The sequence below is a fragment of the Leopardus geoffroyi genome, chromosome A3 (assembly GCF_018350155.1).
Source record: "Leopardus geoffroyi isolate Oge1 chromosome A3, O.geoffroyi_Oge1_pat1.0, whole genome shotgun sequence".
Taxonomy (NCBI): Eukaryota; Metazoa; Chordata; class Mammalia; order Carnivora; family Felidae; genus Leopardus; species Leopardus geoffroyi.
In genome coordinates, this window is record NC_059336.1 from 52,486,960 (window position 1) to 52,513,494 (window position 26,535).

Here is a 26,535-nt window from a genome sequence, read left to right on the forward strand (position 1 = left end):
TACTGTACACATCACAGGTTATCAGTGGAAACATTGATAACCACATAAACATATGGAAACGTTGATTTGTGTAGGAATAATGAACATACAAGAGTAGTTTGGTACTATTTAATCCTGTACTGGGTTATAACATTCCTTCTGAAATCTTGTTTATACAATTAATTGTTTAGCAAGACATTTTTCCTAGGTGTTACAAAAAGCAAACAAACTCAGCCTAAATTTCCACAAATCCAAAATCCTTTAAATTAAGTGGGCTGTTTAATTTTCATAAAATAGCACTTTTTTTCTTTTTGCTTCTTAACTTGCAATTCCCCCCCCCCCCCAAATGGATGGTGACATCAATTGCAAAATGAGTTGTTTTAATGATTTGTGGGAAAGCATTACATCAGCCTTTTCTAAGCCTGTAAACTGATTTGATTTTATTTATGTCTGTTTAAGAAACTCAATTTAGGGGTGCCTGGGTGACACCATCAGTTAAGCAACCAACTTCAGCTCAGGTCATGATCTCAAGGTTCATGAGTTTGAGCCCCACATCAGGCTCTGTGCTAACAGTTCAGAACCTGGACCTGTTTCAGATTCTGTCTCCCTCTCTCTCTGCCCCTTCCCTATCGGCACTCTGTCTCTGTCTCTGTCTGTCTCTCAAAAATAAATAAAAACATTAGAAAAATTTAAAAAAGAAAATTAGAAGATGTTTCTACATAGGTGATTTTGTTTGCTGGGTGAAGAAGGAGAATGCTCTATCACTAAGTACTTTACCTGCTTCCTCCCCCATATCCTCCTGGGAGCTATGGTCACAAAGAGATGTCTTCTCTAACAGCCTACCTTGCATAAGTTAGTGCTGTGGCCACAGTCGATCCCACTTTCCTCTCTTCATCCAAACCCATCACTCACAACTCTCCCAATCTGTCCCTCCTTTCTGCCTTCACTGTGTCTATTGTCCTTCACTGCAGCTACTCTTGCCAGTGCTCTCAATGCCCTTGCTTTTTTGTCTTTCCTTTTCATTGGGAGTTTGGATAAATATTGATCAACGTTCTCTGCTTCCACAAGAGGGCCTTTTTCTCAATCTATATGCTCTCCATGGTTAATCCTAGTCCCTTGCTGGGCTTCACTTCCTGGCCATGGTCTGGTGACTCTCCTATTTACCTCTCTAGTACAGTGGCCTCTCTCTCTCTTCTTAATTTTTTCTGTTAAAATTTTTTTTAAGTTTATTTATTTATTTTTAGAGAGAGAGAGAACAAGCAGGGGAGGGGCAGAGAGAGAGGGAGACATAGAATCTGAAGCAGGCTCCAGGCTCTGAGCTGTCAGTAAAGAGCCCAACACAGGCCTCAGACCCATGAACTGTTAGGTCATGAACTGAGCCGAAGTCAGATGCTTAATTGACTGAGCCATCCAAATGCCCCTCTAGTGGTCTCTTTGGAGTCCTGTCTCCACTAACACATTTCATGGGCACCTCCTAATTCCCCAAAGAAAACTAAACCCACCATCTTCCCAGGTGCTCAAGTTGGGGACTTGGTAACATGGGAGGCCCAGAGAAGTTAATTAACTTGTCCAAGATCACACAGCTTGTAAGTGGAAGAGTCTGAGGTTGAAGGATTTTCTCTTTCCACTGATCCACATAACAGCTTCTCTTTTATTTAGGGGTTAGGACTATTTTCCTACTCATCTTCAGGTCTCCAATCATACATAGCACAGTGCCTAGCACACTGCAAAGTTCTGTAAATTTTTATTAAAACAAAGAATGCAAGTATATTCAAACATTTTCTTCCACTTCCTCACTATGCGTGTAAGAAAATGAAAGCCAAAGGAGTTAGAGCATTTTCTCATGGGTGTGGTGCAGACTCACTCTTGGCACTTCATACACATCACCAACTGACTAGGAATTGGATTGATTTCTCTTCTGCTTCTTCCATCATCAATAGTTAATGGATCCCGTCAGTTAAGCGTATGACTTTGGCTCAGGTCATAATCTCGTGGTTTGAGCCATGTGTTGGGCTCTGTGCTGACAGCTCAGAGCATGGAGCCTGCTTCAGATTCTGTATCCCCCTCTCTCTCTGCCCCTCTTCCCACTCATTCTCTCTCTCTCTCTCTCTCTCTCTCTCAAAAAGAGACTTTATTAAAAAAAGAGCTAATGAAAGGAGAAGAGGATATGAGGAGAATATCTAAAATAAAATAGAATTATATGGAAACACTGCTGAGGGGATGCTCAGGGTCAAGATGAAGTAGGTTTAGGAAAACTTACTTCCACCTGTATATATCTTACTCCTGGGCAGGGGTAGATGACAATGCTGCCTGATTCTGTATGTGTGTGTGTGTGTGTGTGTGTGTGTGTGTGTGTGTATGTGTGTGTGCATGTATGTGTATGCGTGCATGCATATGTGCCAGTACTTTGGTGTTTTGATGCATATTGCCTAGCACTATTCACACTGATGCTTGCTCTGCCAAGGGGAATAACCAGGAGATTAGAGGTGATGTGTGGGAGCACTAACCCTACGTTACCCATGAGGGTACATGCGTGAGAAGCCTTTGCTCTTAGATGTGCTCTTTGGCTTCCCATAACCTGCCTTCCTATCTTCCTCAGCAATTTTGCACACCTGCTTTAGGATATGTAGCAATGAGATCATTAGGCCAGCCTGGAAGAACTGAATTTCATTCCAAAAGGCATACATGGCTTTGGTCAACAAAATTCCCTGCACATCTTCCATTGTGGGGTGCTGAATTTGGCCTTTCTGCCCTGGGCCATTGGGAAATGGTATTCTAAAATAAAACAAATAAAATAAAAAAGAGAGGGCAAAGTATTTTATTTTAGTTGATGCAGTTTGTCTCAGTAGAGATGTTCAGAAATGTACAAGCTTGCAGCAATGTGTAAGCTTGTCTTATTTGGGGACAGTTCTAGCTGCCAAGCGGTAGGGAAGGAAATGCTCCCTGGAAAGAGAGGATCAGGGTGTGATTTCACTTGCAGTGCTGTTGATTATAGCTGAGGCACTGTAATTTTTATTTTATCACATCATGACTAAGCACAATGGGAGATGTCAGCATGTTAACTCTTGGCACACTCTGAAATGGTTCAACAGAAGACCTAAGAACACATCTCATTATGACTTGGCTGAGTGGTATTCTGACTGTCTCCACAACTGGATGAAGAGCCTGAAACAATTTAAACTGGTCATGTGGGGTTAGGTAGCTTGTTATCTTCCCTTTTTCTTTTTGTTCTTTCTTTCCTTTTTCCTTCTCTTCCCTCTTCTTCTTTATAAGTTAATATTCATTAGTATCCTGCACAGTTTTACCATGGCTTTATTTTGTTGAAAATTTCTATAAGTGTTCACTCATTGGAGTGGTGGGAGAGGCAGACAAGAAGAGCTTTGCCTAAACATGACCTACATTTCATGTGCCATTTGATTACTAAATCATACCACTAATGTAATATTTCATTTTCTTGATTCATTCTTCATTCTTGCTTGGTTACTACTAATCATTAGAGAGTAAATTTCCATTTTAATTTTTTTTTCAACGTTTATTTATTTTTGGGACAGAGAGAGACAGAGCATGAACGGGGGAGGGGCAGAGAGAGAGGGAGACACAGAATCGGAAGCAGGCTCCAGGCTCTGAGCCATCAGCCCAGAGCCTGACGCGGGGCTGGAACTCACGGACCGCGAGATTGTGACCTGGCTGAAGTCGGACGCTTAACCGACTGCGCCACCCAGGCGCCCCCCATTTTAAAGATATTATTCAAAATCAGTGGGGCACCTGGGTGGCTCAGTAGGTTAAGTGTTTGACTTTGGCTTAGGTCATTATCTCATGGTTCATGAGTTGGAGCCCCACATTGGGCTCTCCATTCTCAGTGCGGAGCTTGCTTCAGATACTCTGTTGGCCTCTTTCTCTGCACCTCCCCCATGCTCTCTCTCTCAAAAATAAATAAAAACTTAAAACATTTAAAAATATCAGTGAACTATTTCCTGTAACAACGAAACTTTGCACTTACTAAGCAAAAAATTAATACCTTGCTGTTTTCACTTCTTTAAAATTTTTTTAATGTTTATTTGTTTTTGAGAAAGCGTGTGAGCGGGAGACTGGCAGAGAGAGAGGGAGACACAGAATCTGAAGCAGGCTCCAGGCTCTGAGCTGTAAGCACAGAGCCTGATATGGGGCTCGAATCCACAAACTGTGAGATCATGGCCTGAGCTGAAGTCAGATGCTTAACCAACTGAACCACTCAGATGCCCCTATTTTCACTTCTTTAAATTTCACTGAATTATGAATACAAAACCCCAAGCAGTCACATAGAATGACAGAATTGAAGAAACTAAAATTTTGCATCTTTGTTCTTATAATTACTGTGCTATCATTGTTCTGAATCTACTACTGTTGAAACAGGAATATTCATATACAACAGGGACACAAATTGTACTTGAAGTGAGTTTGAATGATTCTGAACCGTTATGAACTTACCCTGAAAGGAAGCAGGCATCACTGCATCTGTGTGTCAGTTACAGAGGCTGGCTGTATACTTGGGTGTTCTCTGAATTAACTTCCATACATAGGTAAGTAGACATGAAACCAAATTGCAAAAAATTAAAATCTAAAATTGCCAAATATGAGGGATATAAACAACTTTTTTTTACACAGGAAAAAGATGCTAATTTGAACTTACATACATATGATTAAAATTTAGTAGTAACCAAGCAATTGTTTAGAATTTAGGGCTAATAGAAGATGGCCTTTTGCCCCCCACTGGAATATTTATCACTGATATTGTTTAGAACTGCCAGAGGAGGGTGATTATAAAAAGCAGTCAATTTTAGTTGGCTTAAATCAAACTCTTATTGCCTTCTCCCCAGGTAAACTGCTCCTGTTGCCCTCAGCTTTGGAATGCCACTAGTTGGGACTAAAAGTTGGGAATCTGTGATATGAAATGTGCGCACCTTCCTATAGTCATTCATCTATGCATTCATTTGCTTATTCACTACATACTTGGTGGACACTTGTTATGTACCTTGCATTGCATTATGTATTGGGAGTAAAATGTTGAATAAGACGTGGAACCAAGTGCTAAAGAATTTATGGTCAAGTGGGAGATATAGACAAGTAAATTGACAAATAAATGTGGAGCAAGAGGGCTACAGCTGGGGTAAAATATGGGAAACCAGTGAAAAGGTCTTGCATCTTGGTTATGCAAGCCCTCAGTGGACACAGCATTGCGGTTGAGACTATCTTTAAATCTGACAACCATGCCTGGGCTGACTTTGCTGATGCTATCTCCCGTTTTCTGCTTTTAGCAGGATATGACTCAGGCTCCCAAGTGGACACCCTTAAACTTCTTGTTTCTGTAATTAAGTACACTATGACTCCTAATTAGGTTTTGGTCATCTGGCACCCCCCTCCATGCCCTTCCCTTTTCTTCCTCACCAGATATATTCGCATTATGGACTACTGCACAGAAGTGAAAAGCAGTGAACTACTGATGCAAGCCAATGGAGGAATCTCAAATGTTACATTGAGTGATAGACACCAGACACAAGCAGGTACATACTGTACGATTTCATTTATATGAAGTCCAAGAATAGGCAAAGTCAATCTGTGCTGACAGAAATTAGAATGGTGGTTTTATCCAAGGGAAGAGATTAACTGGCACTCTGGATATGTTTTCTCAGGGCTGGCTGCATCAAGATTGCCCTCAAAGTGTCCCTTCCATGCTAATCAGGTGGAACCCCAGAACCTAGCACAGCTGGAGTTTCTTGAATGACTGGGACAGATATCAGTGATTTCATATTTTCAACATAGATATAATCTAGTATTTGCATATTTACACCCAAGGTATTTTATATTACACACTAGAAAACTAGGATGCACTTTCCAGAATAATGGAGACCTAAAAAAAAAATCTTTGCAGTATTCAAGTCTTTATTTTATATTTTATTTTATTTTACTTTATTTTATTTTATCTTATTTTGTTTTGTTTTGTTTTGTTTTACTTTATTTTATTTTATTTTATTTTATTTTATTTTATTTTATTTTATTTATTAAGCCATTTTATTTCTTACTTTGGAAAGGATGGTTGAGAAAATAAGCATTAGACATGATCCTTTTGAAAAATGAGGTTGGTAATAATCACAGAGACAGTGGTACCACAATTGTATATTTTTACAATATGCTTTCAGAGATTCTTTGGGCTTGACTGAAGGATTGAAGATAGCTTCCCCATTCTTGTCATCTACCTTTCTATGTACATCTTGTTCAGAGTTCCATGCAGAAATTTATTGAGGTTCCTTCCATCTTTTGTCTGTAGATTTCATCAAATCTTTCACTCTGAACCACAGTGAAGTGGTTTTTCCAATCCCCCACAGTTCCTAGAAGAGGAAAGCCAAGCTCGACAACACGTTTGCCTTTCTCCACCTCCCCCTCGATGCCTACCCTTCCACCTGCAGCCCTCTGATCTAAGAAGGACCCTAGCATGCTCTGCACAGGGGGTGGACTCTTAGCTAGAGTGGACAATTGCCTCAAAGGTGCTAGTGCTTGGCCTCACTTGTGATATATTCACATAATGGACCACTGCACAGAAATGACACAGGCCAATGGAGGAATCTCAGATGTTACACTGAGTGATAGACACAACACACAAGAAGGTATATACTGTATGATTTCTTTTATATGAAGTCTAAGAACGGGCAAAATCAATCTGTAGTGATAGAAATTAGAACGGTGGTTGTATCTGAGGGTAGAGATTAACTGGGGTGCTGGTTATATGGGTGTATACATTTTTCAATATATTGAACTGCATATTTCAGAGTTTGCATTTTTTGGTAAGTTACTTCTTAATTAAAAAAAATAACTTTTGGGAAAAATGTCATTGAGAGACTGGATATGTATGCGCTTTTTCACTAACTAGTACCTACTAAAATAATGTTAAAAAGGGGAAATACTCTATATCTCCGCAGTGCCTCTGCTGAAAATTTGTGCAACAGAAATAAAAGCATCAGGACATAATGTGCATACAAAGATGTTTACTATAACATTATTCATAAAGATAAAATATTAAAAACAAAATAAACTGTGATATCTTTCACTAGGGGAATAGTTGAATGAGTTATGATGCATCCATGCTTCGGCATAACATGAGACCACTAAAAACAGTGAGCTATATGGACCTACATGCCTTGCTCTGGAGGGATGTCTGATATTCTGGCAAATGAAGGTGTGAAGTATGACCACATTTGGGTTTTAGCCTTCACCATGTTCTATATTTTTGTTTGCATATGTATGAGCCTGAGGGAAGGAGGGTGTATAGAAAGATAAGTTTGTCTGGATCTGAAGAAGGGCTACTTGCCAAATCATCACCATTGATTATATGAAGAGAAAAGGAATGGCATTTTTTGGTTTGCTGCACTAGCATGGGATGATGCTGTAAATTCAAAAATGCAACAAAATAAAGTAATAAATTAAAAAAAGAAGGAAAGTTTCAAAGCAGTAGTATACCATGGTTCCTCTGTTGTGCAAAAGAAGTCTGTGTTCTTAAATAGAAAGGGAGCCATACTATCGGTGGCTACTTCTGGGGGGCAGGGTTTTGCTGAAGAAAAAAATTTTTTTTTCATTAAAAATGCAATTCCATATTGATCTAATTTTTTACAATGATATATATTACTTTTTAAATAAAAAAATTATAAGGCTTTTTTTCCTCAAAAAATATTAGCTGGGGCCAATTAGAATTCCTGTTTTGGGAAGTAGAACTAAAAAATTAAGACAATGAAGCAATGCTCAGTAGCAGTGATAGTTGGAAGTCATGATGGCCCATGTGTGGGCCATCATCAAGACCAAGCTATGAGCAGGGGTGCCTGGGTGGCTCAGTTGGTTAAGTGTCTGACTCTGGCTCAGGTCACAATCTCAGAGTCTGTGAGTTCAAGCCCTGTGTCGGGCTCTGTGCTGATAGCTCAGAGCCTGAAGTCTGCTTCAGATTCTGTGTCTCCCTCTCTCTCTGCCCCTCCGCACTCTCACTCTGTCTCTCTTACTCTCAAAAGTAAATAAACATAAAAAATAATTTAATAATAAATAAAGACCAACCTATGAGAAGAAGCCGAGTCAGCAGAAGCTATAAAGTAGAAGTGTAATGGGCAGAGTGACAGGAAGCTGGTCAGTGGAGGAAAGCACTCCTAGCAGATATGTGAAGGGCAGCTGAGTCCTGTAAGGGATGAAGCCTTCTAGCAAAAAGCTGTACCCTCCTGCTGCCGAGGCTCTTACTCGGAGATCCAGGGATCCCCACAAGGTCTAGACCAATGGTGGCTCCTGCTTTTAACTACCTGCAAGACTGCATTTCTCTTATACCTCTGCCTGACTTCTCCTAACAAACCCCTGTTTCTTACAACCAAATACCCCAGAGAGCTCTCTTCTGTAACAACATTAAATCCCCACCTTATTAGTGGCATATTATTTTTAATAGGCTAAGTGTATTGTCTTGAAATTAACAAAACCTAACATCTTCTTGGGGCACTTGGGTGGCTTAGTTGGTTGAGCCAATGACTTTGGCTCAGGTCATGATCTTGCAGTTTGTGAGTTCGAACTCCACATTGGGCTCTGTGCTGACAGCTCAGAGCCTGGAGCCTGCTTCGCATTCTGTGTCTCCCCCTCTCTCTACCCACCCCCACTCCCCACCACTCACACTCTGTGTCTGTTTCTCAATAATAAATAAATTTTAAAGAAAAAAATTAAAAAAAAAACCCTAACATCTTCTTGCTAAGAGGCAGACAGATATTACTAGACAAACTGAGTGTTTGGTTTATACTTATATTTATATAGTATTTGAGGCCACACACACCTTTTCTCATGAAGGGGGAAATGGACTGGTCCAGGATGGATTTGGGAACTGTAGATCGATTTGTCATGGGATTTTCTTTCATTTTCTCAAATGACGTCTCTTGGACAATTTTATCTAGCACTGTTTCATGCAAGCTCTTTCCCATGAACTGCATCACTTTCTGAATTTCTTGCTTTGGGTCCTGTGGTGAGGGTAACATTGCATTGGAATGGAAGATGGTATCAGGACACACATAAATTCTTCAGGGTGTCCCTCCCAGAGGTGCAGCCCTGAAAGAGCCTAGAGTGATTTTTCTGAAGGGCCATTACTCACCCGTTTTATGTCCTCAAAGAAGAGGAAGAGAATCTGGTATCTGTCTTTCATCTCCCACCATCCCTTTACATGGTCATACCAGGAACCCCAGCCCACTGTAACAGACACAAGAAACATAACACTCTACATAGGGATCACCCAAAGTCCCAGATATATCCTGAGTCCTGATCTGTTTGACTTAGAGGGTGATATTGTATGGTATAACCTTGGGGTAATTTATCCCAACATGCTACCTAAAATGGATTCATATTTATTGTGTATAATCACATATGCCCTGATATTGGAACAAGGATACTCTTTGGAATGGGGGTGACTCTATGGGTCAGGTAACCTGGGGTAAAGGCTTTCAAATTGGGTGAGAGATATTTGCTGGGACTATGGGTATTCACTCTGAGCTCAGCCAGCCTGCCCTTCTCAGTCCCAGTCTGAGGTAGGACACATATAAGGAGGAACACAACCTTCTAAGGAATCAAATGATTCCTAGATACCTGGATTGGGAACCCAAAGATGTGAAGGATTATCCTTTACCTTTCCCATTGATGAAGGTTTCAAAATACTCTTCCCAGGTGCCAGGGTCAGGAAGCATTTGATTCATCCTTTGGAAATGGTAGTAGGAAACCATGCAGTCTTTGGCATTTCGAGCCACATAAAGGAACTTTGGGGTGACAAGAGAGGAGGGTAAAAGATGGTATGAAAAGTGAATTTTCACAGAATTCACTCAGTTTGAGCCATGCCAAGGGTGGCCACACACACCTGCCTCAGCTCTCCTGTGCTGACAGTTCGACTTGGCCATGACCTCCTCCTCCTCTGGCTGTCCCCTGCTTCTCTGCTGATTGTCCTCTTTATCCAAACTCAGTCCTATTAAGTAGCCTGATTCTTGTTTGCCCCTTTAGTGTCAGAGTCCAATGGTTCTCTAGCAACTATGACCTCTCGTCACACAGAAACTACCACATGCGTGTGCTGATGATCCTTCAACATCTCATCTCAGTTTCCCGGAGAAGCAGGATGACGTCTTGGTCTTATTTCTTTCCTGTTCTCATCAACTCTATTATTTTCATCTTGAATCACTTCAGGTCTTGCCCTACAAAGCATCCTGTTTAGGTTTCATTTTGACCACAACCTTGTCTCCTACCCTCTCAGCCTTTCACTTTAACCAAATATGACCTTTAATGATTGCTAAGTACTCAACTCACATTCTGACAGCATCAATCCTGAGCTGGTCTCATTGATTGGTCACCTTAGATCCATAACTAGTCATTTCAATGTTGTTTGTTTGTTTGTTTTTACCCTAAAACAGTTCTCAACTAGGAATGATTTTGCCCACTGGGGGACATTTGGCAATGTCTGGAGGTATTTTTCGTTGTCACAACAGGGGGTGGCAGTGCTACTGGCATCTAATGAGTAGAGGCTAGGGATGTTGCTCAACATTTTACAGTGTACAGGGCAGCCCCCTGCCTCTCCACCCAAAAGAATTATCTGGCCCAAAACGTCAGTAGTGCTACTTCCTATATTCTGATGCTTTGACATCCTGGGGCTTTGCTAACCCTGGATGGACTGTCCCTGCCAGGTTTAGCAGGTTACTAGAGATAGTAATAACTCACAATCATGCTCACTTATCACTCCACCAGTCTGGAGCCTACATCTCAAACACCTCCCTTATTAGGCTCTCACACTCTGTGCCACTATCCATTTGCTCTAATCACCCCAGGGCCAGGACCACAAAAGCAGGAGCATCATCCCTTCTGCCCCAGAGACTGCAGAAATCATCCAAACGACCCAATCCTAAACCTGCTTACCTGCCTCACCCATTCCTTCCTTCGGAAACCAGAATAAAGGCTCTTGACCACATGTTACCCTTGCTCCCTCTGCCTCCTGACTGACCCTGGTGCTTCCTAGGCGTGAGAAGTTTAAAAAAAATCCACCTGAATTCTTAGGCTTTTTAATTTCTGGTTGGCTAATCATTTAATCAATCTTCCTATCTTATTTCTCACTTCAGGCCACAAGGCTCTCCCTTCCCTCCTCAAAACTTCATCCCATTTCCCCCACCAAGTTCATTTATTCTCTCTTTTGTGGTGTCCGTTCTGCACTTCACCTGTTGTTGAATTTGTGTGTGTGAGTGTATTATTAGCTTTTTTTAGTTCAGAAATTGAAAGGGCTAGAAAGAAAGGGACTAAGTAACAGTGTGAAATAGCCACAGGTAATTAATAACACATTTTTTGGAAGGTGCATGACAATAAGTGGCGACAAAAGCTATTTCTGTGGCAATCTCACATCCCACAAACACTGACAAGAAATTTGATTGTCAGGGCTTGGGCTCTACTTCCAGTTTTGCGGTCGTGGTTCAGGTCTGAGGAACACCATCTTTCTAACGCTGGTGCTTTTTATCCGAAAGCAGAGACCATGGTGATGGAGCTTAAGGCCACAAACAGACAGCGAGAGGGAGAGAAGAAGGCTTGGCTTGTGAGGGTCAGTCCTGCAGGCGCAGATTCGCGATGGGGTCCTAGTGCACAGCAGGAGCGGATACCCTCCCGCAGGCAGAGGACCCAGAAGCAAGTGGGGAGATGAAGTGGGACGGGGCGCCTCCTCTCTCACCCACGGCGGTCTCTCTGTCCCCGTGGCCACCCTGCTGCAGCCAGCCCAGGCACCCTGGCCCTTCCGGGGCCTCGGCGGCCCCTCGGAGGCAGCACGTGCTGTGCCCTCCCAGGTCCATGTGAGAGAGCCACCGCAGGTGTTGGCAAATCAGAGAGCTTTGGTTGGAGTTTTATAGCAGATGCTTATGTATTATTTCAGTCACAGAAATCCTGATTATTTGTTTAACTTAATAAAAATTATGCTTTAAAAATAGCATCTTATTCCCTTCTTTGATTTTTGATTCAATCTTTCAATTTTCTTACACAACTTATATTTCTATATCTGGTCATTTTGATATCTGAAGTCCTTGAGGTCCAACCCTGCTGTTTGTTCTTTCTGCAGACTGTTTCTCTTGCTGGCTTGTTCCTTTTGTTGTTGTTGTTGTTCAGTTTATTTGTTTGGTTGGTTTTTAATATATTTTTAGCTTGTTCCTTTGTATATTTTGTAATGTGAGATGGTCGACTCAAGAGGGAGCACTGCAAGCAGAAGGTATGCCCCGCTCCCCCCGACCATCCCATGTTTGTGTTTGCTGGTCATCCCGGGGATGCCACCAATGGAACCACCTTATACAGTTTTTCAGCATGGGGCTTCTTGGACAATGCAAGAAGTGCAGCTTGAATTTCCTCCTTTGAAGAGGAGACCTTCAAAATGTGGCCACACATTTTCAGGGAACCTGAGAGCCCAGGTCAACACAGAGAGACTTCCGTCCATTGACAGTGAAGCCCTTCAGCTGTCCCAGCTTGGGCTCCTTACTTTTCTGGTTCCTTCTGCTCTGGGATTTGCCCCTGTGCAGCCATTGAAACTCACGCTGCTGCATTCTCCAGGTCATCAAATACCCACAGGACAGCTACGGTGTCAGTGACCTGAGTTCCAGTGCCCTCTTCATTGTGGGACTGAGGGATTTCCTCAACTGTATCTGGATCTCAGTTACACATTTACAAGGAAACTTGTCCTTTGTTATGTGTAATTGCTAAGTGTTTTATACAAGAGGTTTCAGGGTGTTTAGTCTTAACATAATCCCAGAAATGGAGGTTCTTGTTCCCTTATATAACTTTACTGAAAGGACGCACATAATCGCTATTGTTCCCTAGAAATACACCCTTCCTAGCCCTTTGTTCCCTTCATTCCCACCTTTGAGAAAACTTCCTTAACATCGCTGGCTGACACCTCAGTTTCTTTCCTTGACCTAATTCATTTGTTATTCATTCAGCAAACACATTTTGAATGCCCTCTATGTGCCAGGAACTGATTAGATGCTGAATACAGAATAAATAAAGTCCCAGAAGCAGTAAAGCTAAGAGCCCAGAGTTTACTAGAGGTTAAGGCCAACTGCTCCCCTCAAGAAACACTGCTCCATCTATTTACCCTTTTAAACAATCATCAGGGTTTTTTTCTCCTCACTTTTTCTTCTGTCCTCTATTATGAGAATTCCATTGCCCACACCCTTGGATCAACTGTGGACACTCACTATCTCTCGTTCTCTCCAAAAATTCGTCTGTACCTTCAAACAATCCACATCTTATTTGAAAACATTCAGGTGAATATCCTGCTAAGTATAGAAGTTTACATTTTCTCTTATTGCTGATCAACAGCAATACTGCAGAGATAGCGGAGAAGTAAACATGATGGCAGTGTTGTGAGTTAGGGTCTGGCGGATTTGCTCTCAGGAGGGTTAGTCTCCCCGCCTGTCCCCAGGAAAGCTATTGTTGTCTTACCTTGCAGTTATTTTCCCAGAAAGATGGAGGCAAGAGCTGAATTGGAAGGTGAGTCCTTAGTATCCGTGGAGAGGGCATTGCTTTGGCTTTTTCCACCCCTTTGAAGTAAATCAAGAGGAAACATCTGTGTAATACAAGTACTGCATGGGGGAACTTATATTCTGGGCTCTGTCCAGAATGTCCCATCACCCCCCACCCCCATCTTTCTGCTTATCTCTTGACTTCCTTTGGGATTTCATAAGATTATTTATTTTACCATCACTTCTGTAGACTCAAACAGCTTGAGAGTTGGAAGGGAGCTTAGATTAATGTACTCTGTCACTTCCAGGATGTGGAGACAGAAGCTGAGAAGGGACAAGTGAGTTCTTATTGTAGCAGAACCAGGGGGAACCAGAGTGCAGGCCTCTCTTGCCTCCCAGCCAGTGCCCACCCCTGCGTGTCTGCAACAGGCTGCCCATGTACTTGGCCCGTGTGCTAGTCACTTGTTTCATCTCTAAAAACATATGTACTTGATGTCACATGACTTGTGATTTCCACTCTGTCCTCTAAAACACTGACTAGACACTTGCTCTGTGCAATCATTGTGTTAGACTGAGGGAGGGGATGTGAGATAATAGAAAATTTATATTTGTCTCTGCTTCTGCTTCTTGGCACAGAATTCCTGAAACCCCTATAATTTCCTGGGTGATAAGGGTGCCCTGCTTTTTGAAAAAAGTTTTTTTAGTGATTATTTATTTTTGAGAGACACACACAGAGAGAGAGAGGAAGTGCATGAGCAAAGAAGGGGCAGAAAGAGAGATGAAGACACAGAATTGAAAGCAGGCCCCAGGCTCTGAGCTGTCAGCACAGAGCCCAATGCAGGGCTTGAACTCATGAGGTGTCAGATCATGACCTGAAGTTGGATGCTTAACCAACGGAACCACCCAGGCACCCCAGGGTGTCCTGTTCTAATGAGCTGACTCTAGGTGGGCTCCTAGATGGAGGCTGGTCACCAGCAAGACCAGCCATGATTAGAAGCTTGGAATTTTCAGCCCTATCCCCCATTCTTCAGAGAGGGAGGAAGGGCTGAAAATGGAGTAAATGATAGATCACACCTGCACAATGAAGCCTCCATTAAGTCCCTAAAGTCTGGGGTTTGGAGAGCTTCTGGGTTGGTGAACACATGGAGACTGGGGAGAGTGCTGCTGCTTTTGAGCAGCTCAGACCATGTGCCTCTTCTGTTTGGAAACCTTCTATACTCAAGGTGGTTTTTCACACTTGCTCCCCAAGCTATGTGTTTGAGGTAGGGGATTCAAGGTGGAGTTGAAAGGATGTGTTTCATTCTGGTCATCTTTGGTTTTGCTTATTTTATATGTTTGGAATCCCTAATAATTTTTTTAAAACTTGTGGTAAGATACACATAAAGTAAAATTTTCCATCTTAACTCTTTTAAAGAGTACAGTTCAGTAGTGCTAATTGCATTCATGTTGTTGTGCAACCAATCTGCTTAAACACTGTACCTGTTAAACCACTAACTCCCCATTCCACCCTTCCCCAGCCACTGGCAGCCACTCTTTCTGATTCTATGAATTTGACTCCTGTGGATACCTAATATAAGTGGATTCATACAGTGTTTGTCTTTTTTTGGTGACTGGCTTATTCCACTTAGCATAATGTCCTTAAGGTTCATCCTTGTTGTAGCAGGTATCAGAATTTCCTTCCTTTTTAAGACTGAATAATCTTTCATTGCGTGTATGTATCACATTTTACTCATCCATTCATCTGTCCTGGACACTTGGGTTTCTTCCATCCTCGGCTATTGTGAATGATGCTTCTATGAATGATGCTTCTCTAGTCTCTGTCTTTAATTCTTTAGGGCATGTACGCAGAGGTGGAATTATTGATTCATATGGTCCCAATAATTAAAAAAAATTCTGGTACTGAAAAGAAAAATTAGAAAGCTACTGGTCTATAATTAAAGCCCATATTCCTTAGCAAGACTGTGAAATTGTCCTGTGTCTAGCTCCTTTCCTCAGCTTCCATCGTGTCTCCTGCTCACATGTTACCCTTCAGAGCTGTTTACACTTGTTCTGCTTCTCCAGGTCTCTTGTCTTCCTTGCCTATATCTCTGGGCACCTGGTTCATCCCAGTCACTTTTTAGAGTCTCTCCAGACACTTCCACTGCTAGCAATATAGTGTTCCAGACACTATGAAGACCTCTTCTGTGTAAAGCACCTGTAAAATCTGATTAAAACACCACAAACATCCTTTAAATGCATAACCAATCTCACAAGAAACTAAGAAGGCTCCCCAGGGGCCAAAGCACAGAGGGACTTGCAAGACAGGAAGGTGAGAAGGAAGAAGAAGATAAGGTTGTGATGACCTGAGCATGTTTGCCCCTCAGATCCTGGGCTCAATGACCCCTGTGTGGGAAGGGTGCTGGTAGTCTTGGGTTTTCATCCTCTTACATGCAACCCTCCCAGCAGGCTTGACCCAGCTCCAGCTTCAAACTTTGCTCCCAAAGAACCCCTACAATAGACAGAGATTCTGCAGGTTTAGGGCTTTACATGGAGCATTCCACCCATGTTTTATTTCACAGATTCAAGTAAATTATATGTTTTCTCCTTCTCTCTCTCTCTCTGTCTCATCAGTGCTTCAGGAGAGCTGGGTGGGGTGGTCTCATTTCCTGGGCACTCTGCCATGAGTGCTCAGCCTCAGGGGGTGGAGAAGGGCAGGGGAGAGTGTCCATGAACACACCTCAGGTCATAAAGTCATTCCCGAGCCTGCCCCATGGAAGAAGAGGGCCAATGGAGTAATTTTTGGCCCTAATCATCTGCATGAGAAGCTTGCAGTCTGGCAGGAAAAACACAGCAACAGCAGCAGTAGCAGCTTGTCATTGCAGGTGTCAGCTTCTCCAGGCATTGGTTTTCAGGCACGTTCTTCACCCTGCTGATGGTGTCCTATGCTAACCTCTACCCAACATACCCATTCCTTGTCATCATATGGTCTGCCTTTGCCTCCTCCATTGGACCATGAACTATTGAAGGCAAGTGGAGGTATGGAGTCATATATGCAGCCCAGGGCCTGTAGTATAAGTTCTTGTTGAGCTGTAGGAGTTATTTCTAGATCTCACCTATATACAGTTCTCTCTCTCTCTCTCTCTCTCTCTCACACACACACACACACACACACGCACCTTTTCAAATTCTTCCCAGCCTTGCTTTTATTAGGTCATATATGCAATGCTTTAGATGTCAAACAGCTCTGTTGCTAGGAGTTGGTGGGAGGGTAGGAGTGCTCCTGGGAGGGAGACTGACCACGCGGGACACAAACTTCCATTACATCCAGGAGTGTCCGCTCACTCTTGAACCCTCTGAGGGTGGTCGGTATACTTGACCAACACCCATCAGTCTATTTCAGCAACCATATTACCCTCCTAATGGTAGCCCTCACCTCAGGTGGCAGGGACCATCTGCTCTTAAATAAAACTACTGCCTAGCCAAGTCTTCACCCAGCCTCTGTCTGTTTATAGCTGGAAAGACCATAACCCTTTTCAGTGTTTATCACATCTTTGGACATGGGGCACCTTGTTTTTTTTTAATTGTTTATTTATTGTTGAGAGAGACAGAGAGAGAGAGAGAGAGAGAGAGAACAGGGGAGGGGCAGAGAGAGAGAGGGAAACACAGAATCCGAAGCAGGCTCCAGGGTCTGAGCTGTCAGCACAGAGCCTGATGTGGCGTTCAAACTCAAGAACTTGAGTCAAAGTCAGACGTTTAACTGACTGAGCCACCCAGGCACCCCAAGGGCACCTTGTTTTGTAAAGATCCATCTTGATTTCTGTATGATGTGCCATGCTGGGCTATTGGTTATTATCCTTTCTTGAATTCTGTAGCTACTGGCATTGCCTTGAGAGAAGCTTTATCCTGCTTTTTATGCTGACTTAACAATAGCATATGCTTATGCTGGATACTCTGCTCCCCACTGCCAAGAATGCCTCACTAGAAATCATGTTTAGGATTTTTTCCCTCTCTTTAATCTCCCAGATTGTCAGAGGTAAGATGATGGTGGCTGGGGTTGAATGTAGAAATAAGATAAAAAACTGGGCTTGGATGACCAGGGAACACATGCCCTTGTGGGGCAAGGGGTTTAGCCTAAGAGGTGATCGGGAATACCTAACACTTAAATGGTATCTACTCTGTGCCAGGTGTTGTTCTAAGCTTTTGACACATATTAACTCATTTAATCCCTACAATGAATTTTTAAAGTAGGCACCAATTCTATTGACATTTTGCAGCTGAGGCAATTGTAACACAGAGAAGGTAACTTGCTAAAGGTCACTGAGCTGAGTGAGTGATGGCATCAGGATTTAAACCCTTGTTGTCTTTATTCATTATACCATCCTGCTGCTCAAGGGATCAAAGGACCAGACACCAACAAAAATGGAAGGCCCTGGCTACACACAGAGTGGGGTCACAGTTAAGCAGGCAGAGAGTACTCTGCGTGCAGTGTCAGAGACTCACAGGTAGTTCAGAGCAGCGATCACACCAGGCACTGGATTGCTAAACTAGTGAATAACCAGACAGACAGGAATTGAGGGTCAAAGGAGTCTGAGTGGCTAGGCAAGTAGAACCAGAAGGACAAGAAAGTACCTAAGGCTATTCTAACTTGGACACAAGTTTAAGGTTTGATGGGCATCAGATAAGGAACTTCTCTATCACAAGGCATTGGTAGCTCCGTCCACAATTGGTTCAACACTAGAGTTGTGCTGCCTATAATATTGCAGCTCTAGCTAGTTGTGTTTCCAGTTTTTCATTGTGTTGTCCTATGCAATACTGAAATAGCAAAGTAGGTGTTCCTCTTATCCTTGTTCTGTAACATGCTTCCAGCAGCTGCCAGTTACCTGGAATGGCTTCTTTTGCCTTCTGGTTGCCTTTTTTTTTTTTTTAATTTCAAGAAGTGTATTCAATTCCAAGAAGTTCTGGTTGTCTTTTTGTCTTTTTTTTTGTGTTTTGAATACTCAATTCTAGGTTGAGTATTACCCTAAAAAAGTCTCCCTACAGAACAAATAGTTGGCTGCAAACGCATTATTTTTGATGATTATCTTTCACTTTCTTGGCTGCTCTGGGATTTTGTATGGTGGAGTAAGGAGAGGAGAGAGTGCAAATTGTTTCATAAAAAGCTCTCTGCCTTCTCTGTGTGTTCTATAGCGTGATGGTCAGAGGGAGCATTTAAGAAGAAAATAAGGCAACTCCTTTTTACTTAGATTTACTTTTGGCAAATAATTTTAGGTAATATGTAGAAAGAATGAGAGAGGGAGAAAGGAGGAAGAGAGAGGAAGAGAAAGGGATAAGGAGAGCCACTGGAATGCCCTTGAGTAGGTGAATGGATAAATTGTGGTACATCTAAACAATGGAATATTAGCACTGAAAAGAAATGAGGTATCATGCCATGAAAATACATGGAGGAAACTTAAATGCACATTGCTGAGTGAGAGAAGCCTGTCTGAAAAGGCCACATACTGTATGATTCCAACTATATAATATTCTGGAAAAGGAAAAACTGGAAAGAGTAAACAGATTAGTGGTTGTCAGAGGTTGGGGAGAGAGGGAGGGATGAACGAGTGGAGCACAGAGAATTTTTAGGGCAGTGGAGCTACTCTGTGTGGTATTACAGTGCTGGATCCAGGTCATTATACATTGGTCCAAACTCATAGAATGTACAACATCCAGAGCAAACACTGGGCTTTGGGTGATTATGATGTGTCAGTGTAGGTTCATCAATTGAAACAAATGCACCATCTGGGGGAGGGGGTAGATATTGATAATGGAGGAGGCTATGCATGTGCAGAAAATCTCTGTGACTCTACTTTGTTGTAAATCTAACACTGCTCTAAAAAAATCTTAAAAGAAGAGAAAGAATGGAGTCATAGCAATAATGGGGGAACTCTCACCAGAAGGCTGGGGTGGCCGAGCCCACTCGATGAATGGATGGCGGTGTTGAATTATGGCTCTCTGACATTTCTCCACATCTCCATTCTGCTCAATCATGTCCACAATTTCCTGAATCCATGTGGTCCCTCGGGCGCAAATGGAAAGGGTGAGATATAGAAACTGGTTAGACAATCTGTCTTAAGTGTCCTGGGTGAAAAAGGGGACGTGGAGACTGATGGTGTTTGGTTCAACCTCCCCTCAGGTCAGGATCCTGTCCTGAACGTCCGTGTGGGAAAACCCCACAAGGTCTCTATGGACAGAAGGAGCTGCATGACGTTGTCACCCAAGAACAATCCATAATAGAGCACAACAGTCTGGGTCCTCTAAAGCCATTATGCTTGACCCTAATAAACCCAGGGACATTAGGCATCCCAAGATTGCCTCATCATGGAATAGCGAGAAGGAGCAGCTTTCCTTGAATGAGTGCACTGTATCAAGGGGGATTATAACTGACATCAGAAGCCCTTTCTTACTCCACAGGCTGAAGTTTGGTTGTCCCCTAACCCCACAGTCACCTGATTTAGGGTAGGTACAGATGAAGAGATCATCTGGCTTGGCCTCAAAGTTCTGGATCTGGCTCCAGTTGTCCACAGTGCTAGCCTGCAGGGGGATCCCTGCCACCTCTCTCAGTTGTAGCTCTGTCCTCAACTCTGTGGTCAGGGCCATATTGTCTTGCAATGGGAGGGGGAGTCCCTGTGGGCACAGGATAGAGGACTTTTAAAACAATTGCGGTAAAATACACATAACATAAAATTTACCATTTTAACCATTTTTAAGTATCCAGTTCAGTGGTATTAAGTACATTCTCATTGTTGTGCAGCCATCACCAACATCCATGTCTAGAACTTTTTAATCTTCCCAAAATGAAACTACACCATTAAACACTAACTCCCCATAGTTCTTTTCCCCTATCCCCTTCTAATTTTTCTATGAATTTGTCTACACTAGGTTCCTCATGTGAATGGAATCATACAATATTTGTCCTTTTGTGACTGGCTTATTTTACTTAGGATAATATCTCCAAAGTTTATCCATGTTGTACAATGTGTCAGAATTTCATTCCTTTTTGGGGCTGAAAAACATCCCACTGTGTGACAAAAACTACATTTTGCTTTTCATTCATCCATGTATGGACATTTAGATTGCTTCTAATGTTTGACTTTTGTGAATAATGCTGTTATGAACATGGGTATTTAAATATTTCTTCAAGATCCTACTTTCAATTCTTTGGGGTATATACCCAGAAATGGAATTGTTAGATCATATGGTAATTTCATGTTTAATTTTTTGAGAAATTGCCATGCTGTTTTCCACAGTACACAGTACACTATTTAACATTCTCACCAGAAAGGCACAAGGGTTCCAATTTCTTCACATCTTCAACAATATTTGTTATTTTCTGTTTATTTTATTTATTAAGTATATGTTTAAAATGTTTTTAATTTCTAGAATAGTCATTCTAATAGGTATGTGGTGATATTTCATGTAGTTTTGATTTTCATTTCCTTAATGATTAGTGATGTTGAGCATCTTTTCATGTGCCTATTTGTCATTCATATATCTCTTTTGGAGAAATGTCCATTTAAATCTTTAGCCCATTTTTTGAATCAGGGTTTTTGTGTGTTTTGTTCTATTGAAAGAAATGTATGAAATGCACAAAATGAGAAAGCCAGGAGAATGGGCCACTATTACTCCAGAATAATTGGCTACTGCGATCCCAGAAGACATTTATTGCTACTGCTAGTAATTAAATATTACTTAAAAGCTAACATTTATTGAACACTTCAATTTGCATGTGCTAGGATGAGTTCCTTGTATACATAAATTTAACTATTGTATATAAATTCAGTGCCAGGACTTTAGAGTTGAAAGCATCCTTACAGGAAATATTCCATACTTACTGGAAATTGAATAAGAGAATCTGGCCCAGCCTTTCCAGGCAGTGGGTGAGAGGGAGTTTGTGCTACCATAGTAAGGCTCGTTTTCAAGGTTCTACTCTCAGAGTGAGGTAAATCTCTTAGAATGGAGATTATGTTTTAAGAAAATGAAAGATGAACTATTTCCAAAAAAAAATTTCAAGTGTAAGAAACAGCTGGTTTGACGATATGTCAAAGAAGGTAGAGTTTGGATAATATCAAAATTACCATGTGATCAACATTAAGAGGGAGGTGGGAAGAGAACTAACATTTCTTTAAAAAAATATTTTAGTGTTTATTCATTTTTTGAGAGACAGTGAGAGACAGAGCATGAGTAGGGGAGGGACAGAGGCAGAGGGAGACAAAGAATTGGAAGTAGGTTCCAAGCTCTGAGCTGTCAGCACAGAGTCCAATGAGGGGCTCTAACTCACCAACCATGAAAATCATGACCTGAGCTGAAGTCGGACGTTTGACTGAGCCATCCAGGCATCCCAAGAGCTAACATTTCTTACAGGCCTTCTATGTTAGATCTTTTATAGACTTTTCTTTTCTCTTTTAATTCATATCACAATTTTATAATTTACATTCATAAATGTGAGGAAGCTGGGAGTCACATGATCAATAAGTTGTCCAAGGTTGTAGCCAGTGTGTGTCTGCAAATTCCAGATTCCTTTAAAAAAGATTAGCTCTCTTGTTTTTTATTGTGAGTGTATATATGTACCAGAAAATTTGGAATAAGCCCAAATGTATGAAGAAAAATTATTTTTATGTTTTTATGTTTTTTTCAAATATATATTGATATGTCTATATTGAGGGGCACACACAATTATAATCTACAATATAAACATATTCCAAAAAAGATGGGATTCAGAGAGCTTCTCAGCTGATGAACACGTGGAGGTGCTGGAAGCATGGTACCCCTGGAGAAAGCATGGAAACTCATGCCCCTTCCCACACACCTTTCCCTATGCATCTTTCCCATCTGGCTGTTCCTGAGTTATATCCTTTTCTAGTAATCCAGTAATATATTAAGTGAAGTGTTTTCCAAAGTTCTATGAGCCATTCTAGCAAATGAATTAAATTCATGGAAGGGGTCATGGGGACCTTCAACCTAGTTGGTTGTGGGGTGACTGCGTGGCTCAGCTGGTTAAGTGACCCACTCTTGATTTCACCTCAGGTTGTGATCTCATGGTCGTGAGATCGAGCCCCATGTGGAGCTCTGCGCTGAGTGTGAGCCTTCTTTAAGATTCTCTTTCTCCCTCTTCCTCTGCCTCTCCCCCCATTGTGTGCACACTTCCCCATGTCAAAAATAAATAAAAAAAAAAAATAAAAAGTGGTTGGTTAGAAACACAGGCTGTAATATGAATTTGTGACTGGCATGTGAAGTTAGGGTTGAGGGGAGCAGTCTTGTGGGGACTAAGCCCTTAACCTGTGGGATCTGATGCTATCTCTAGGTAAAGAGTGTCTAAACTGCCAGTATCCAGAAAATCTGAGGATTGCTTGGTAAACCGCCCCCACCCTGCCCCATATCTGGTCCCAGAAAGTATAAAGTATGTATGAAGTATGCTACTTAAGTAGCATAAAGGAGAGGCACAGAAAGAGTTCTTCCTTTACAGGCATAAAGGCATAAAATTTCCACTTGAGAAACCAGCTGGAAACTTTGTCATCCCTTCAGGTCAGGGGCCTCCTTTGTGAAGCTGTCTCTGACTCCATGGACAGAAAGAGTTGTCCCTTCTCATGGGATCTCGTAGCATTTTGTGTGTAGATTTTATAGCTCTTACTCCACTGTCCTACAATTACTTATTTTTATTTCTAGCCATCCTGAAGCTCAGGGACCTACCTGGTCTAGTCCCCTTTGTAGGCTCAGCATGTAGGGGAGAGATCCAGGTGGGAAGGAGAGATGATATTATGGGACAGGGATTTTGGAGATTTTTGACTCAGCTTCCTGAATTTCTAGACTTACATTGTTAAGCTGGTATTTGTTGGTTATAAATAACTTTTATTTTTTAGGTTCCTTAAAATATTCTCTGGCTTTAGTTAAGCACTTCTATTTATATCAATATAGCAGCACCTACATAAAAATTTGAAAAATAAATCAGTGAGTTGAGGATTTCTTTTAAGCCATATTCTTACCTTCAAGTTCCAGCTTAAAATCGGCAGCCCAAAGTCCTGACCAAGGGTCAGTGGACACACAAAATGCATTCCAAGGAAGCAAGGTAGCATTCCCTGGGTATGGCAATTGCAGAGGCTCAAATTACCACTGTGTCTGAGGCATACGGGGCCTTCAGCAGGTAAAGGCCCTTTGGGGGCTCTTGGCATCCATGTGGTAAGTTGGAGCCATTCCTGGAAGAATTAGTCCTGAACAGGAACTAGCCCTGTGACCTGGCCTGATGTGGAAGAAATGTAAACAAGGTCAAATGTGGCTTTGACCACTCTGCAAATATCAGCTCCCTTGACTTGATGCAAACTTGAGGGTTGTGTGGATGTTCCTTCCTCTGAATTGGCTTCTCAGTATCTGTGCATGCTCGGTGGATAGCTGAGCTTAGCAGCAGAATCCGGCTTTCGAGTTGCTGCAGTTTCTCTGCCTGGCAGAGAATCTAAAACACCTGGGCCTGTGGGAAAACAGGAAGTTGGCTTCAGGAGCAGATGCATCCAGCTCCAGGTAGACTCTTGCTCCTTTGGTGTTCTTTCGTTTGACTTCTTAGCCTGACTCCCTGTGAGTGACAGTTCCTGTCTCCAACTGATGTTTTAAGATTAAAACCAGCAATATTAATGAAAACACCTTTCCTAGTACATAGTAAGTGCTTAAAATGCTGGTTCTTCCCAACCTGTATTTAGCCAAGCCTAAATGCAGAGAGGACAGAACCACAGTCTAGAGCTTGGTGTATATCTATTTATACCTTGCCTTGTCCTACATAGGGTGTACTTTTATGGAGGCAAATTATATTCCCTAGTATCCTTGGCTACCTGGAAATTTAATCCATTCTTGTGTTAAATAATCTCTGTTACTGCTATAGTTTTTGCCAACTCCCAACCTTGTTTATGACCCAGTGCTTTTCTTTCTTGAGTTCAAGTGTAACCAGGCACCCTAGCCTCCATTTCTGACAATGTCTTCTTGAATTCTTTGACCACACCCTCGGATGCTTCTTCACTGACATCTCTGCCTCCTGTTTTCCAAAGGTTTTTCTATAATCTCAACCCATTTTTCTTCATTCTGCTCTCTTCTCTTTGACAACCTCACTGATTTCAGTGCTGTTAACTCATGGAACCTTGGATAACTCATAAGTTCCCAGCACTAGCTCGGTATCTTTCTCTGTGAAGTCCCTCATTACCAGCCACCTACTAAGGTTCTTCCAATGTCAGAGACACGTGGCATTGTGTACTTCACCTGCCCCACTTTCTCTGCTGTCAAGGTAGCACTATTATCCACACCTGAAGCATCACCTTGGACTAAGGATGGGAAAGCCCCCCTACTTAGCAATGTCAGTTATAAACATATAGTTACTGAACACAAATGTAAGCAGTGAATAAACCCATGGCCCTCAAAGAATTTGCAGTTAAAACTACTGTATATGTCTGCTTCTTCCATATCCACAGCAGATGAAGTGTAACATCACAGAACTTTCTAGCATATCTGCTCATCTCTGGCCTCTTCTCTTCTGGTCTCTGGTGCACTTAGCATATAAATTAAGTTTTATGAGTCCAGATCAAGTTATCCACTGATTGTTTATGGCCCAAAGCTTGAATGCTTTTAACTTAAAGTATCTGATATCAAGATTTGTTATAAAAGCACATTAATTAAGGAAGTGTGGTATTTGTGTAAGGACAGACAAGTAGTCTGATGAGACAGAAAGGAGAGTCCTCAAATGGAACCACACAGAGACAGCTATCGAGTTTAGAAGAAGATGGAACTGCAATGGAGAAGAGGAAAGTGTGACCTTTCCAATAAATAGTGCTGGAAATTGGATATCCAGCTGAAAGAAGCTGAATCTTCACCTCATTGTATGCCATACATGAAAACCAGGTCTAGGTGGATTGTAGATCTAAATGTGAAAGGTAAAACAATAAAGGTCCTAGAAGGAAACATGAGAGAACATTTCTATGACCTTTGGAAAAGCCAAGCTTTATTAGATGGGCTAAAACAGACATCCACCATAACGGAAAACAATCACAAAATTGGATTAAATTAAAGTGAAGAACTATGTTCATCAAAAACACATTAAAAGAGTAAAAAACAATCTACACAGGAGGAGAAAGCATTTTTCAAAGACTCATATCCAGATTACATATAGAACTCCTTCAGATCTTTGAGAAAAAGATTAACAGCCCAATAGGAAAATGGGCAAAAGACTCGAATGGGTACTTCACAAATAATGACATGGCCAACAAATACATGAAAAAATACTAACGTCAATAATATCTAGAGAGATAGATTTAAGCAATAAATTAATAAATTAAAATTAAAATTAATGAAATAAAAACTTACATCACAAATGCAACTACCCAACCACCAGAATGTGTAAAGATGAAGACCAGGTTTCCCAAGTTTGGGGGATGATGAGTAACTAGGATCCAATTCCACTTGCTTTTCTTTTATTTTCTTTCTGTTTTTCTGTATTTTCCAAATTTTCTACTGAATTTGTGTTCTTTTGTAATCAGAATATAATGATATTTTTCTCCAGAGCATATTTTATTTTTTTAAATCCTTCTCAGCTATGCATCTGAAAGCAAAGTTACCAGCAGAATGGAGGGATCTATCCAAATAAATCTGGTGGGTTTGCCCTGATTCCTCAGAGTGCATGGGAGGGTAAACTAAGGGGAAGAACTTTTGAATTCTGAAGGAAGAACTTCAGGAACAGGTTTTGGGTTCATGCCTCTCAACAAGTAGAGTACGGATGACTTTCATGGTAGCGGGTGATTGTCCCCCTGAGTCTAATAGTTTATGGGGTCAGTGACAGGTCACTGTTCCTCTCTCTTTGGCCTCAGTTCTTCCAGGACTTCCTACTCTGCTACACTTCTCTCCAGAAATCATTACAGTTGTTGGCTGTCCAAGTACACAGCAGACTTACCTAGCCTGGTATTTTATCTCTGTGTACATCTCCATGATGTGGATGTCAGCCAATGTGAGTAAGATTTTCTTTCTTGACATTATAGTCATAATTCTTCAAGGTGTTTGTGTTCTGGTGAAT

General features: G+C 41.7%; 1 protein-coding gene across 2 annotated transcripts; it reads right to left on the reverse strand.

The window, feature by feature from the left end:
• Window positions 1–6,022: 6,022 nt before the first annotated feature.
• LOC123579680 (sulfotransferase 1C2) lies at window positions 6,023–20,096 on the reverse strand. Of its 2 annotated transcripts, none has more exons than XM_045443786.1 (7): window positions 19,946–20,096; window positions 19,391–19,516; window positions 13,462–13,559; window positions 9,644–9,770; window positions 9,116–9,210; window positions 8,804–8,984; window positions 6,023–6,344 (listed from the first exon to the last, which is right to left on the reverse strand). In XM_045443786.1, exons 1-7 carry the CDS (start codon window positions 20,094–20,096, stop codon window positions 6,232–6,234), a joined length of 891 nt encoding a protein of 296 aa, XP_045299742.1. In that variant the 3' UTR covers window positions 6,023–6,231. The 2 variants fall into 2 exon arrangements, with proteins under 2 accessions (XP_045299742.1, XP_045299743.1); XM_045443787.1 differs by lacking the exon at window positions 6,023–6,344 and adding an exon at window positions 8,058–8,170.
• Between the last annotated feature and the right edge of the window lie 6,439 nt (window positions 20,097–26,535).